This window comes from Ipomoea triloba, chromosome 15 (genome assembly GCF_003576645.1).
Source record: "Ipomoea triloba cultivar NCNSP0323 chromosome 15, ASM357664v1".
NCBI classification, from domain to species: Eukaryota; Viridiplantae; Streptophyta; class Magnoliopsida; order Solanales; family Convolvulaceae; genus Ipomoea; species Ipomoea triloba.
Window position 1 is genome coordinate 5,074,280 of NC_044930.1, and position 15,604 is coordinate 5,089,883.

Below are 15,604 nucleotides of genomic sequence, written 5' to 3' on the forward strand. Positions count from 1 at the left end.
ACGGATTAACGGATTAAGACCAGTGGGACGATCCCAAATTATGTTGAAGTTATATGTTAGTTATTTCCTAAAATATAAATATCAAATTTATAAAAATGTTTTGCATTATTATTATGATTGTTTGCAATAATTTAAATATCTAAAATCTAAAATTTTAATATAAAATACTAATATTGGGAACATATTTCAGAGCACGTATAGAAAATACTAATATTAATATATTTATAATCTCGTCTTAGTTGGTGTAAATTATACAAGTTTATATTAAATTTATTTCTTGAATTTCATTACAATGAATAATAACTTAAATATTTAAATGTAAATATTTTGATTATATATGATTTCTTGTTTATTAGTAAAATATCAAACATATATAGTCACATCACAGTATATTTGCTTTGTTAAAATAATAATTACTCAGTATAGCTTATTATATATAGGTGAGGATGAAATAGTATGTGATAGTTTATCTTATGTGGTCGAGAAAATATATGATCAGATAAACAAATTATAACTTTTATATTTAAATATATTATATTCACTTTATTTAAGAAATAACTCATATTCATTTTTTTTTTAAATAAAGACACCATTTAAAAAAGAACTTCAAATAAATATAAATATGAAAAAGCATTAAACTTTAAATAAATAAAAAAACACATTTCACATGAAATGGCCTTATACAAGATCTACTCTTTAAATAAATTGCCTAAAACTTACTATGAATGTTATTTAAATTTTAAAAATAATAATTACAAATTCAATAATAATAATAATAATAAATATACTAATTATTTTCTAACTAAATATAGTGAGGATTTTTTTTTTGAAAACTATATCTATATTTATGAAATAAAGTATAAATGTGATAAGTGCATATTATATTCATAATTAAATAGTAGATAAATATAATAACAGTTTTTAGAAAACCCTCTAAACGACTGAACGTATCAAACTGGCTCTCCTCCATTGCAGATTTCCCTACCCAGATTAGGATTAGTAGCTGAGGTCTGAGGACCCGTTAAAAACCCAAACCCGTTTATTTATCCGCGACCAACAACCTATAAACACGTTAAACTAATTTCTACCCGATTCGGATCAAGTCAAATCTGGAACTGGTTCGAATCGAGGGAGAAATCACATTTCTTCGTCGCCGGAGAAAATGGGGGATTTCAATCTCGCGCTGTTGATCGTGGCCATTGTGGTGTGCGTTATCGTCTTCCTCATCAACATCTATCTCCTCGTCAACTACCAGCACCCAGACGATGCCAACCAGGCCTATTTTCCTAAATTCGTCGTCGTTTTCGGCCTCTCCGTCGCCGCCATCTCAATCCTCATGCTGCCGGCGGATGTGGCCAATCGGCAGGCCTGCCGCCACTCGATTTACAACGGCGCCTGCAATCTCACCCTTCCGATGAAGGAACTCTGGCTCGCCATCTACATTGTCAACGCTGTGCTCGTTTTCTTCATTATTCCGTTCGCTATGTTCTTCTATGAAGGCGACCAGGACAAGTCCGTAAACAACATTCTCTCAGCCTTTGTTTTATTCACTAGGATGAGACGCTTATTAATGATTGATTTTATCATTTTTTTTTCTCTGTTAAATTATTCACAGGAGCCTTGGCAAGAGGATCAAGAGCTCTTTATGTTGGGTAGTGGTCACGGCAATTGTGTGTGCTCTCTTGCTTGGAATTTTATATGGTTAGCCTTTCTGTTAATATATTAGCTTTTGCTATTATTGAAGATAATGTGGATTTGGTTCTGGATGCAAATGTGACATAAAATTGCTTTAAGGATGGCCTGTTACCCTGTTATTATCTTTGAAGAGGAAAGGATCACATTTGAATTAGGCATGGAGTTTAACTAGACTAGACCAATTGACAAATTAAATGACCTACACTGAGATTCCTGTCCTGTGCCTCTGCTTTTCGGGGGGTGGGGGGGGGGGGTTATATCTGTATTTATAATATTGATTGATTCTTGAAACCTTGAGGGTATGGTGTGGCATAAATGATAAATTGATAATGTTGATATCCCTATGTCTATTAAGTAATTTGAAAAGTTTATCAAAATTGGGGACCTCTCACCCTTCTCAAATTTGTTGTTACCTTTGATTTCTAAAGCAGAACTGTAAAATGAGGGAATGAACTAAGGACACTTGAAATTAGCTTGCTGTGTATCAACATATATATGATGCTTCTTCTATATGCATATAGAAATTGTTGTAATATAGATTACTCTTGATTCTACACTCAAGTGTTTCACCTTAACTGTTTTAGGGCTTGTTGGGAAGGTAGACTTCACCGTGAGACACCTTTCCTCTGGTACTACTGCCTTCACGAACACATTTTCATTCTCTAGTAGCGAGCCATGTATTGGAAATGGTCTTCACCAGGTTGGAGAACTGTTTGTTACTTCTATTCATTTGTCATTTTATCATGACCTTGCTGTTCGGTAAAAGTAGTCATCTAGCCGGACCCTAGTAGATCTTATTGTTTCCTTATATTCTCCACCTATTCACAATTCATACATTCTGTAATTTGCAGTGCTCTGCATATTCTGCAAGTCCTTCATCTGAAAAGACCTGGACAATGCGCGCTACATTCCCTGAATATGTTGTTGCTCTGGCTACAATTGTTGGATCAGTGCTTTTCATGGTATGTACATGTTTATTGTATTTAGGAATATAATATTACTCTGCCCTATTGTTGATAACTGAGCAAAGTGATTTTACATCTTTTAGATGTTAGAACATTCTGACTTCGAAATTAAGCGAGGCCCAAGGCCAGCTTATGCTCAATATAAAATTCATTGGAACAACTGAAAATTTAACTATCGTATCAGTGTTCTTTTATCTAGTTTCAATGTTGAGATCATCTGCTTATTGAAATTTCTTGTTAAGGCAAAGCAATTTGCTTATTCAACCGGAAGTGAAAGGCATCATTTTAATGAGATTACTGGATTGGCTAGTTTTATCACTCTGGGATAATGGAAGTCACTTTATTACTTCATTATTCTGATTATAATTCCATCTCCAGATTTTTGGTGGTGTTGGCATTGCTTGCCTTCCATTGGGGCTTATCTTTTCATTCATTAGGCGTCCAAAGGCTGTTATAACCCGGTCACAGTATATTAAGGTACATTTAACTTTCCCATAAACAAAAATTTAGAATAAAAAACCTTTTCTTTTATGTGCGGCTCATGCAGCGTTTTTCTTTTAATATGTTATAAAGGAAGCAACTGAACTAGCAAAAAAGGCAAGAGAATTGAAGAAAGCAGCTGATGCACTGCATCAGGAAGAAAGGAATGGGAAAAAAGGAAGAAAATGGCGTAAAAATGTCAAGGCAGTTGAGAAGGCATGTCTTTTCTTAGCATGAAGGCAAAATGTGCTGTTTCTTAGACAATAATTGTGAATTAATTTAACTTGTGGTTATGAGTTTGCATATTGAATATTTTCTCCTGAAACACCACATTCTATAATGTCTAGGGATCAATTGTACCATTTCTTGAAAAGTTAATTGCTTTTGTTGATTTACTTTTGCAGGAGTTGCTTCTTATGGAAGATGATGTAAAAGCTCTAGAAGAGATGTACCCTCAAGGTGAAAAGGTAACTGACTGAAGTGTATTTATATTGCTCAGTGTAATTATGCTTTTTAAAGTTTAATTGGTTTAAGTATTAAAGAAGAAAGCCTAATGTTATATCCTTAATTATTTAGGCAGAGACTTCTTGGGCTTTGACTGTTCTCGGATATTTGGCCAAACTTGTGCTGGGCGTTTTAGGGTAAATAATTGATTTATGTTTCCTTGATATTGCTTTCTTTTTAATCTGTTATCTGTAAACCTTTGGTGGAATTTTACTGATAGCATTCAATCTGAATTGCTTCCTTTGTTATTTATGCTTACATTTATTTATATACTTATATGCATTGAAGTGGGTTGCTTGTATCTATGAACTTTTTGTGACAACTCAAATTGGTTATGTACTTATGTGCCTATCACATTGTACATGTTATGCGATGGTTTTAATTGTTATATGACAATGTAGAGATAGGCTTTATGGAAGTGCATCCATTTTCAGACTCATGCTCTAGTCTGTGCCCATGATCTTTATGTTTGGAGGTGTAAACTTAGGGGATATAAGAGCTTCATTTTCCTTGAAGGACGGGTATCACTTTGTTGTTTAGTCAAGATGTGGCAAGAGTAACTCTGACTTAACTGGAAATTATATGACAACCTTGCATTCTGAATACTAAAAATGAGGACGTAATGAGTATTAGAAAGGATAGATCAGGGATTAGAAAGAAAGTACTGAATTGAGGCTAGGTTTTGATGTGTGATTTGTCTCACAAGTGTAATATATTGTCTTGAAGGACTTCTAATGTGTAATATAATTCTGGTTCCTTCTTATCTTTAATTAAGCTATGTTTGAGTGTGGTTTATGTGTCACAAAATGTAAATATTTGTTCACTCTTATAACTTGTGAAAAACAGTAATTTTGTCATCTTGTGCAGCTTTACATCTATGAATTTTGGTGGGGGGGAATTCATCTCTTCCTAACCATAACAGCTCCATTTCAGGACAACATTTTGATACACATTTTTTCTTGATCTTTTAACAGATTGATTGTTTCAATTGCTTGGATTGCTCACATTGTGATATATTTGTTGATTGACCCTCCACTTTCTCCATTCCTAAATTGGGTTTTCATCAAGTTAGATGATGTTTGGGGTACATGATTCTACATCTCTCATCTTTCATTAGCTTATCATGGGGTAATCATGGATTCTAATAGAAAAATTTCTATTATTTTTCCAGGTCTTTTGGGCACTGCAGCATTTGCATTTTTCTGCTTCTACCTTCTTCTTGCAGTGATGGCTGGGGCTATGATGCTTGGGTTGAAATTAGTTTTCATCACAATCCATCCAATGAAGTAATGAATTTGATAGTCTTGAATATTTTTCTTCTCTTTTTCCATCCACCCTTTACCATTTTTCGCCTCCTTATGTTAATAATGCGCTGATGCCTCCTGGCTATGTTGTTGCCCTTGAACCATATTTGCAGATGGGGAGCAACGCTAATGAACTCGTTTCTTTTTAATGTGGGCCTCATTCTTCTTTGCTCTATCAGGTTCGCTTTGTTACCCTTCAATTTAACTTGTTTCTGGAGAAATTCTTGAATTAATTTTCTCTGCATTATAGTGGGCTTACTTTTTGTGTGGATTATAGTGGGCTTAATTTTTGTGTGTGTGTGTGGATCTAAGGTAGTCCCTTTATTGCCAACACTTATAAGAATTTTTGGTTTTCTGTGCTTTGATATGTTTTAACATCAGCAAATTTTATTGTTTAGCAAGTTAGCTTCAAAGTTAGGTATCTGGTGTTACTTTATTGGCAAATTTAGTAGTTAAATCTTTATCAATCTATTAGTTTAAGTTTAACAGAAACATGAAATTACATGATACTAGTGAGTTAAGTCTTGTTTATTTCTTGTAATTTTGTAGAGGATCATGTTCTATTCATGAACGTATTGCCTGAGAGAACTTTTTGATATCATAGTTACTGTTCTTCTGAATTATTTATCATGGTATTTCATTGCAGTGTCATTCAGTTCTGTGCCACTGCCTTTGCATATTATGCTCAAGCTACTGCAGCTCAAGAAATATTTGGTCACACGTTGCAATCTCTTCGCGGAATTAAATATTTATACAAGTCAGTGTCTGTTAAATATGCTTTCCCCATCAGTAGTTATGTACTTATGTACGGAGTATTAGAATTCTGTGGTGATATATGGATACTCTGTTCTGTTGCCAGGTATAACGTGTTTCAAATTGGATTCATCATTCTCGCTGGGCTGACATTTGTGTATTACTCAATTTTTGTAAGCTCTAATCCCTACTTAGCATTTCATTCTTATTGCTGGAATCTACTAAGCCTATTCTATTCTGTTACCTTTCCAGGGATGGAGACGGAAAAAGCCCACTGGCAGGTTCCAGCTCTCAAGTTGAGGATTCGGTTGCTACATTAAACAAAGCAATCTGCTAACACTTTGGATTTTCTGCCACCTGAGTGAATGCTTGCCTACTTTTGTCTTCTGACATTATTTTCTACCTTTTATATGTATATTTGTTTGCATGTTGTGTTGTACATCGACTTGGCCATGTATTTATCAGCATTTTGGTTGGAGTATTGGTTTAGGAAATTGCCTCGTGTGTACCATATATTCTACTGAAACAAAGAATACTCCCAACCCTGCTTCTTGTTTCTTGTATTGCATCCTCAATTAGATCTGATTGTTTATCAATTCACTCTGTAATATTAGTGCTATTATCAGCAACAGTGCCATTATACAATTTTGAAGACATTCATTCTTTTTTCAAATTTTCCCAGGGAAAGGGAAACATGAGATGTGTGGCATAGTTAAAACGTGCAATCTTTGTGGCTATCTAACCAAATAAGTAAATTCATGAAAGTTTAACAGCGAAAACCGTCACAAAATATAATGTCAAATGTTTACATATTAGAAGAGTTGCAGAAAGCAAGCATCACGATCATGAAAAGATAAGATCTAATCCCACTGTGTTTGCCAGTAAAGTGCCAGTTCAGAAGTGTTAATAGGGGTCTTATTGGGACCCATAAATATGATGGGTGAGATTTCTGAAAACTCGTTGGCCAACGACCCCCAATGTAGACTCGGCTCCCAATCAGCTTCTTTTAGCACCTTCAAAATTTCTTTCACCACAATCTCGCTTCCCTCAGACGTTAAATGGATTCCATCCCTGCAGAATTCACCAAAATTACCATTAACATTCTCCATAAGAAATTCCCACCACGTCCTTCCCGAGCCTCTAAAAGTAGAATTCTGGTCATTCAGTTAAAAGCTTAGAGCCCTTTGAGGAAATTTGGTAAATACATAAACTCAAGGAACCGAAAGAGAAGTAGAGTTCTGGTTGTTCAGTAGCTATTCACTGCATTGCTCGAGTTTATGTAACTAATAAAGAGCAGCAGAATTTCAGAAAAGAATGTTATAGTCTATCAATGTTTTGGTCAGAACACATAACATAAGCACTCACGTAAAGCAAGTAGTCAACCAATCATCCCGCTGCTGAAGTGCGGTCCATAGATCTATTACTTTCACATCCAACTCTTTGCACAATTCTATGCATGCTTCTGAATATTTTCTGCCCAACTCATTTGATCTGCCTAAGGGACTGGTCACAAGAATAAGAAATAAGGAAGCACTATTTTATAACTAAGGTTCAGAAAAGCCACGAAAACCAAAATGATTTTAGCTTTACATTACCCGAAAACTTCAATAGCCCGTGCTTCATTGATGGGGGGACAACTGAGAAAGATTATCCGTGTCTTATCTGACAGGCTCTGGTGGCAATAATAATAATAATCATTAAGGATATGCTCTGTGTAACGTAAAGACCTCAATAACCAAGTTTAAGGTCCAAAGATTAGAAGAAAAATTGATATAAAACCTTCAGATGAATAGCAATCTTCCTCATATTTTCAACATATTCAGGAAGCGGAACATGAGCATTAAGTCCAGATGGGTGAGGTTCCATTGAATCATTGCCACCAAAGTAAACTATCACCAGAGAAGGCTGTTCGTCTGCATTCTAAAGTAAAGTAAAGCCTCAAGTAAGAGAGTTGCTTAGAAATGGAAAACGGAAGATTAGTAACGCTCAAAACAAAGCCATGGAAACCAACATCATAAAAGCTGAACTTCAACAAAACGAAGGAACTTGTTTCCTTCAACATAAATTTGCAGAAGATGAAATCAGCAACAGAAAACGTACTCCTTTTTGGGGATAACATAGCACAGAAGATTTAGAATTGTTCATCAGTATTTGCAGCATGCAAATTGGCATGAATTACCTTTGGGAAAACTTGGTCCAGAACTTGAAGAGCACACCGTGAGTTCCAACCACTATATCCACGAAGCACTACATCTGCCTATGACATTCAATGAAAAGTAACTTATTAGATAAGAGAGAGAAACCTCGGTAATCCACCCTAAAACTACAAGTAGATGTCATATGCTCTCCGAAAAACTTGAGAAGCAAGTACTATATAATAATACAACATTAGTTCTGAAAACAGAGAATCAGTAATGTTCCATCAATCTGTAGGATTATCATCTAGTTCCAAAATTTCCATCTCCCTACTATACACGCACACAAATATATTTATTTTTAGAAATGCAACTTTTCATTTATTGTTTTCTTCGGGTCAATGTCTCTCCACTTAAAACATTTGAGCACTTCTGTAAAAGACTAAAGTAGTAGAGATCACACATCAATATAAAAGACATAAGTAGTAGAGCTTAGTGTTCCCATAGTCATAGCTAGATTCTCCGTTGACCTTTGTCCCTATAAAGTAAAAAAGGATGCTATTTTAGGCAAAAATCCCAACAAACTGCTAACCATGTATTGGTCATATTGGTCTGATTTGACAAAGCTTACTTCCAGATTGTTGGCTAAAGTAAATCATAATCTTAATTTAAGAAAAATCTTTACATTTAGATGATTCTTGGCACATCTAGAGAAATGGAGATTGAAATTGGGACCCCTTTCTACAGAAACTCAGTCAATGCCATAGAACTACAAGATCCTTGGCACAAACTAGCAACTTCATAAAACAGAAAATAGGATGCCAATGGACTGATCAAGATAAACATATTCCACATGGACGGGCAGCTCAATTGGTTCCTGAGTAGTAAATTATGGGCAAGGATACAGGATCGAGCCCTTGCAGCCAGGTGACTTCTTGTGGGCTAGATACTGGTCCTCCCACCTAATGAGCTGCTGAGTCACCGTGATTTACTCCTCCACTATCTTGTCGATCTTGTCGGCCTAGGGCGAGGAAATTTTGCCTTTGTGGGCAAGATAAACATATTCCCATGATGCAACTGAACCATAAACTAAAGACATGTGGAGCCCACTTCCTGAAGAACTAATTCAAGCCATCAATGATGAGTTAAACTCTTCAAACTCAATTTTACTCAGACTAATGATGATCTAGCTGATATGGCTTCCAGCCAGACACCATCAAATCTTGATTTGAAAAATCCTGCTTCAATCCCTCAATTATTTACACTGTTCCAACACTAAACCACACATACAAGGTCACCGACACAGAAAAGCCCTTTAGTTTAAAGGATTAAGATCAGGCAATCGACATTGTCAATGATCATTAAGGAAGCGACAACAAAAATAAATCGAAAAGAGAGAAAAATCATACCTTGCGTGAGTAGATATCAGCGAGGAGAGCACCCCAGCCTTCCTGGACGAAGCTGAACTGCACAATGGATGATCCGAATAGCACGAACTGCGGGCGGGTCGGTCCAACCATTTTCTGCAAAGTGCTCCAAATTTTCCCCTCAAGAAAACAGTGAGAATGAGAATGAAAATGAGCTCACTTCAAGAGCCGCCTCTTAGAGTGTAGTGAGCAGAACCTGGCAGACATGTCAGCAACAGGAATTTACGTATAATAATTATTAATTAATAATCAGTTTTAACTATTGGTTCCTCTTCTTGTTTTTCACGTATAATAATGTGTGTCAGCCGACATACGTTGGCATATTTAGGTAGCCACAAACATGCTATAGAATCTTAACCAATTCTCCATAAGAATTACTACTCCGTACTGTTTACAACATATTTTATTCCTGAAATGAGATTTGTATTTACGTTACAGGTTCAGATTCATTAAAAATAAAAATTAATCATCTTATTATAATTGCCACACTCCAATAATAAACTCGCTCCAAGAAATAGTATTTGTATAGATAATAATTAGATAATTTTTACTCCGTCAATTATTTTCTTATCTAATTTGTTAATTTATAATTATTTGATATTAGTTCACTCTAATTGGCATAAAATTATGAGGCTCAAACTAGGAAGATTTCACGCTAATACCGTAATTTGCTATTAAGTATGTCCACTCTATTACAAAGTAGTAAGTAGTATCTGTTCGGTTGCATCCAATACACCATTACTGGGTTCAACCATGTGGCCTTCCTTGAAAAAGAGTGATGTTATATAAGCGCAAGATGTTTGGCAAATGTTAAAATTATTTATTACTCCACTGGCCTCGCCTGCTTCCCTTCCTCCTCGCCTTCCACTGTCGCTGCCCTCTTCCCCTTTCCCTGTCCTTCCATCGACTCCCCTTCTCTTCCGCCACCGCTCCTCCCACGGCTTTCCTCCTTCACTTCCGAAAAGCTTCATCTTCAATAATAAAATAATTAATTCGGTAATGGGGTTGGATTTGAAATTTTGCCCCTTATTTTGGTTTTTGGTTTTTGTGAAAGTAAGGTTTGGGGTGTGTGCTTCGTGTAGTGAGTTTGGGTCTCACTTTTGTCCCATTACCCCTTTTTGCTTTTTCTTTAGAAACACCACAACTTGGTCTGTACTTTGAATTACTTTGCTCTATGCTAGTTTGCTTTTGTTGTTTTGTTTTGCATATTGTATTTCCTTCTCATTATTTTCACGACTGTCTTCTCTCGTTACTTTCACGAGTTTATTCTTCTTGTTTATATTGACGAGGTATTATGGAGCGTGATTTGATTAAAATGGTCATGGTGGTTGTGAAACTCATCCTGGGCAACCTAGACAACAATAGAAAAGAGCCCCTTCTCAACCATGATTTGCGGAAGGAAATATTGTCAATGAGCTGAAAGTTGGAGATGATTACCAGGGAGTGTGCAAGACTGTTCAATTAGCCTTGCCTATGTTTAGCCAGACTATAACAGGGTGTTTGGTGGGAGGGAATTTAAACTTCATTCCCACATAATTTCTACGTAATTCCGAAGGCAACTAAATTCCTTCTTTTGTTTGGAGGGAATTGCAATTCCCTCATTTTCATGGAATTAGAATCCCATGACTCCCTGGGATTTTAATTTCATGAATTTTAGGAATAAAGAAATATACTCATGAGACAAAATTACCCCTCTCTTTTTTAACCTAAAATTGATGTCTGTCCTTTTATTTTAGCTAATACCGTGTATATCTTCAACAACTATCAACAAGAAAGTCTTTCCTGAGCAAGCAATATTCATTCTTGCCACAAATTGAAGGTTGGGGGTATGGGTGTGATGAACCCTTTCTATTATAATTGTTTTTGAATGTAAGCGTTTAGAAAGCTTAACATTTTATTATGTTTAATTAGATTGTGTACTTTTATTTTTATGCTTTTTTTTATGTGACCTTATGAAACTTAACATTTGCTGATGTATTTGCATGAAAATTAATTACAATAATATTAATAATAATAATAACAATGGACATTTTGGAATTTATACTACTTATTCCCTTTCAATTCTCATAACCAAACATTGGAATTGAAATTCCTAGTAATTTTATTCCCTGCAACCAAGCACTGGAATTTAAACTCCTATTTTATTCCCACATTATTCCTTTCCCATGAACTGCAATTCATTTCCCACTTACTTCCCTCCAACCAAACGCCCCATAAATGAATCTAACGGAGCAGCACGTTCCTTCAAGGAAAGCTTCCAATTTGTAATGCAGTCTATGAATCAAGTTTTCGGTAGCCTAGTTAAGAAAATTTCTTATTTCTATGTTTGACTGTAAGAAATGGTTAACCATTTCTTTGTGCTTTGTTGTAATTGTTCCTATCTTCGATTAATATATTTGCTATTATTATTCAATTTTTTTTTGAAAACCTAAAAAAAAAAATATTAATCAAACAAAAAAAATTATTACTCCTATTAATAAACTTTTAAAATGCATGACGTAATGAAAATTTGTGGGTACGTCTGTTTTCGGTGTATTCTTCTTTCCCAATATGACATCAGGGTATTTTCGTCAATTCGGCCACATTAGACTTGCGGAGTGTTAAGACTGTTGGTCTTCTCCCTCGCCGCCCACAATCTTTCGGAGTACTCCTAAATAGCTGCAATGGAAACTGCTATCTTCTCCCCATCTTCTCTGTTCGCCGGCTCCGATGGCAACTCTACTGGTACTACTGTACTTACCTCTCTTCGATGCTACTACGCGCTCTGATATATTTATAATTATTCGGCTCTTTTGCAGATGAGGAGATTACAGATGCTCCCCAAAACTTCGTGGAGAGGAGGCACCAGTTTCCTGGAATGGTAAGTCTAGTGAAAACATTCATTCTGTTCAGTTGTTAAATTTGGTGGAGAGTGTCCTTTTTGATGTCTTAATAGAAAATAATGAAAATTGTGATGCATTTCAAATGGAAATTGAAATATTGAGCTGGAGAGGGAGAGCTGATTGATGATGATATTTAGCTATGCGTTTAGTTTTATTTAAGTTACTCCGTACATGTTTGGCTTGCTGAAAAGATACGGTTTGTACATATATAGATGCAAGTAACTAATAAGCCAGAGTGATAAGTCAATGTATGGTTAGTTTTGTTTCTTATATAGAGTGTATAAAATTGTAAATGTGTTGGCTTTGTGCACAGGAATTGCTCATTCGAGAATTTGATTTTCACGAGTTGAATGCTAATTTACTTTGGCCTGGGACATTTGCATTTGCAGAGTGGATAGTTGAACATAGATCCTGTTTGGAAGGGCGGAGGATACTTGAGTTAGGCAGGTATTCATGTTTCTAGAGTCTAATAGGAAGCTTTGTGATTCTTTCAGCACTTTCGAGATATCGATGTCTTCTTTAATGTTTGATCCACTGGTTCAATCTTTGATGGTGTAATACAGCAATACTATCTTATCTGCTCTGCTCGTTGAAAACATAATGCATTTGATAGTTTGAACAGCAAACTTAGGGTTGCTTGGTTCAAATCCCTGCAGAGATTGGTTTAGCAAATAATGAAGGGATTAAAAATCATAGATTTATGTTTGAATTCTTAAGGTTAAGTCTGGTGTTTGATATGGGGGACTAAAGCTGGGATATCTCCTTTCCTATGGTTTGTTATAGCCATGGACTAATCTTTTTTTTTTCCCCATGATATCCTTCACTTGTAATTTGGAAGCTTCAAAATCAAAGAAATACAAAAAAAATATAATTATTTAAAATAAAGTGGACATCTCGTACAACAATTCTTCCATGGTCCTATAGACTGAAGAATGGATGCAACCTATTCACAAAAATCGCAAAAGGTATTATATTGAAAATTGAAAACTGCAAACAAAAAAATGTAAATAAAAAAAATGGGAAGAAAGGAACTTGATAAGAGGACATGAAAAGAGTAGAAGAGAAAAGCTTTCACAGAGAAGGGCAGTGCCATAGAGTTGCAAAGAGTTGATACTTAAACAGGCCTAATCCAAATATCATTTTAGGATCATATCATAAATGAGCCAAGCCTCTCTAGTTTCAAATTAGGCTCATAAGGGCTCAATACTGTAGTAATATATATGTATTTCCATGTATATGGGATCTTTGAAGATTTTGTACTATGTTTTTGACTTGAAGGTAATTAGTATAAGTTCTTAGTATAAATTATTATGTTTACCAATCTATGGGTTTAGATGAATGTATAAATCTTGATTTTTGTTAATTATCTACTTTTGCTTGAAAATGTTGGTTTATCTCAATTTTCAATAGACTAGCTAAGTCGAGTTTGGCAAGATTAATAACCAAGCCATGCTCAAAATCTTAGGCATGCGTGTCCCTGACTAATATGAGAAACCAAACTACCCCTTGATATTGATTTAGGTACAAGATATCAAAAAATTTCTTTTTCCAATGCCTTTTGCTGAATTGGAAGTGTTCTGTACTTTTTGGAAAGAAATTTACAAGATGCCTGCAGCATAATATTTTGATATTTTTAGGGCAGGGTGGGGTTGCAAAAAGTTTTGTTCGATTTTTCTATGTGATATTGCAAGACTTTTGCACTTTATATTGTCATCTCTTTCTGGTAATGCTAGCAGATCTTTACCCTTGACCCTGTTTTCCTCTAGCAAAAGGAATACTTAAATCACATTGAAAGCTTTGTGAAACACCCTGTTTTGGGCTTTATTTAAAACAGTGTTTATCTTTCTTTTGTGCTCATCACAGTGGAACTGGTGCACTGGCCATCTTTCTACAGAAATCATTTAAGTTTGATATCACGACATCGGACTATGATGACGCAGATATTGAGGAGAATATAGCCCACAATTGCCAAGCTAATGGAATTTCATCTGCCCTTCCTCACATAAGGCGTTAGTTCTTTTTTTTCTTTTTATTGTTAAGTTCCTTCACAATTCTGCTTTATTTTCATTTGAGCATTCAACAAGTGAGTTGGATGACCTCTACAAAGAGGTTGATTTTATGTGATATTAAAAATTCTTCTTTTTTGTCTTGAGAAAATTATAAATTTATTTTGGTGACTTGCCAGATACATGGGGAGATGCCTTTCCAATTCCTGACCCACACTGGGACCTCATAATTGCAAGTGATATCTTGTTGTGTAAGTATCTGATTTTATGACGCCTCAAATTAAAGGACATGAGCTTTACTTGTGAAGTGTATAAGCCACATGAATCAAAGTGGATTGCTTTTAAAGTTTTTTGGTGAATATGGTGATGAATTCCTTAGCATTACCAATTTACAAGTTTCATAGGGACTTACCTTTGCCTCTGTGCCATGATTTTTATGCATGATATTTGATTCCTTCTTTTGTACTCTCCTTGCAGATGTTAAACAGTATCCGAATTTGATAAAAACACTGTCATTTCTCCTGAGAGCTTACACACCAAAAGTTAGTCAGGCTGATTCTCGTGATTTTGAACAGCAAGGTAGCATTTTCTTATGTTTTCAAGTCCCTTTTACTTGGAAAGTAAATGCGCTCTATTATTACTTTTGTACACTGTGTCGTACATCCACTCTGATAAGTTCAAAAGATTGAGCTCCCTAACATGGTGTTATTTCTCAGATTCGTCCATGTTGCCCCAACCAGCGTTTCTAATGAGTTGGAGGCGCAGAATTGGCAAAGAAGATGAGTCACTATTTTTTGATGGTTGCAAAAAAGCTGGTCTCGAAGTAAACCATTTGGGATCCCGCGTTTATTGCATTAAGCCTAAAGAAACAGGTGATGAATAAGGTTATTAGCCACTTCACAGCATTAGACTTAAATGAATTCGATTTTGTTTTGTGCTAAAAGCTGAAGTGATCATTAACTTTTCTTCCAAATACTTAAATGAATTCAGTTTTGTCATTCTTTCAGCCTCTCTATATCTAATTCTGCCTTTACCTGGCTTTCACCATTTTTAGATTTTTTTTTTTTTTTTTGGGTTGAGGTGTCGAAGAGACTAGAGAGGGTATTGTCTCTTGCCATATTTCAAATCTAGTACGAGGTTGTCGGCATTGGCCCGTATGTATATTATTATGAGTATATTTTTATAAAATAAAATATGTAAAAAAATTAAAGTTGTTATTAAAATGACACAATAATAAATTACTGACGTTCTTACATGTTATTTTACATATTTAATTCATCAACCAAAACTTAATAATGAATTTAAAATGATAAGTATGTTTTTGCTGAGTAAAATTCTTGGCACACACCTAACTCTGTGGAAAAAAATAAATTCTAATTACTTATCCTAATTCTCAGAGGGCAAATTCTTTGGTTCATATTTTAAGCTATAGATTTTTCAAACACCCTGAACC

General features: G+C 35.1%; 3 protein-coding genes across 3 annotated transcripts; 2 read left to right on the top strand and 1 right to left on the bottom strand.

Annotated features, from left to right (window-relative positions):
• The first annotated feature begins 948 nt into the window (after window positions 1–948).
• Window positions 949–6,362, top strand: LOC116006765 (LIMR family protein At5g01460). The gene is made up of 14 exons (XM_031247255.1): window positions 949–1,512; window positions 1,616–1,701; window positions 2,280–2,395; window positions 2,547–2,657; window positions 3,039–3,137; window positions 3,234–3,356; window positions 3,545–3,607; window positions 3,717–3,781; window positions 4,619–4,728; window positions 4,816–4,930; window positions 5,062–5,127; window positions 5,595–5,705; window positions 5,808–5,874; window positions 5,954–6,362. The coding sequence occupies exons 1-14, from the start codon at window positions 1,163–1,165 to the stop codon at window positions 5,999–6,001; spliced, it is 1,530 nt and encodes a 509-aa protein (XP_031103115.1). The 5' UTR covers window positions 949–1,162; the 3' UTR covers window positions 6,002–6,362.
• A 48-nt stretch (window positions 6,363–6,410) lies between these two features.
• Window positions 6,411–9,471, bottom strand: LOC116006766 (GDSL esterase/lipase CPRD49-like). Its single transcript, XM_031247256.1, has 6 exons — window positions 9,246–9,471; window positions 7,881–7,958; window positions 7,481–7,621; window positions 7,297–7,373; window positions 7,067–7,204; window positions 6,411–6,772 (listed from the first exon to the last, which is right to left on the bottom strand). Exons 1-6 carry the CDS (start codon window positions 9,354–9,356, stop codon window positions 6,562–6,564), a joined length of 756 nt encoding a protein of 251 aa, XP_031103116.1. The 5' UTR covers window positions 9,357–9,471; the 3' UTR covers window positions 6,411–6,561.
• Window positions 9,472–11,862: 2,391 nt separating this feature from the next.
• Window positions 11,863–15,189, top strand: LOC116007103 (protein N-terminal and lysine N-methyltransferase EFM7). The gene is made up of 7 exons (XM_031247695.1): window positions 11,863–11,987; window positions 12,062–12,123; window positions 12,459–12,592; window positions 14,009–14,154; window positions 14,331–14,402; window positions 14,629–14,730; window positions 14,868–15,189. Exons 1-7 carry the CDS (start codon window positions 11,927–11,929, stop codon window positions 15,032–15,034), a joined length of 744 nt encoding a protein of 247 aa, XP_031103555.1. The 5' UTR covers window positions 11,863–11,926; the 3' UTR covers window positions 15,035–15,189.
• The last annotated feature ends 415 nt before the right edge of the window (window positions 15,190–15,604 follow it).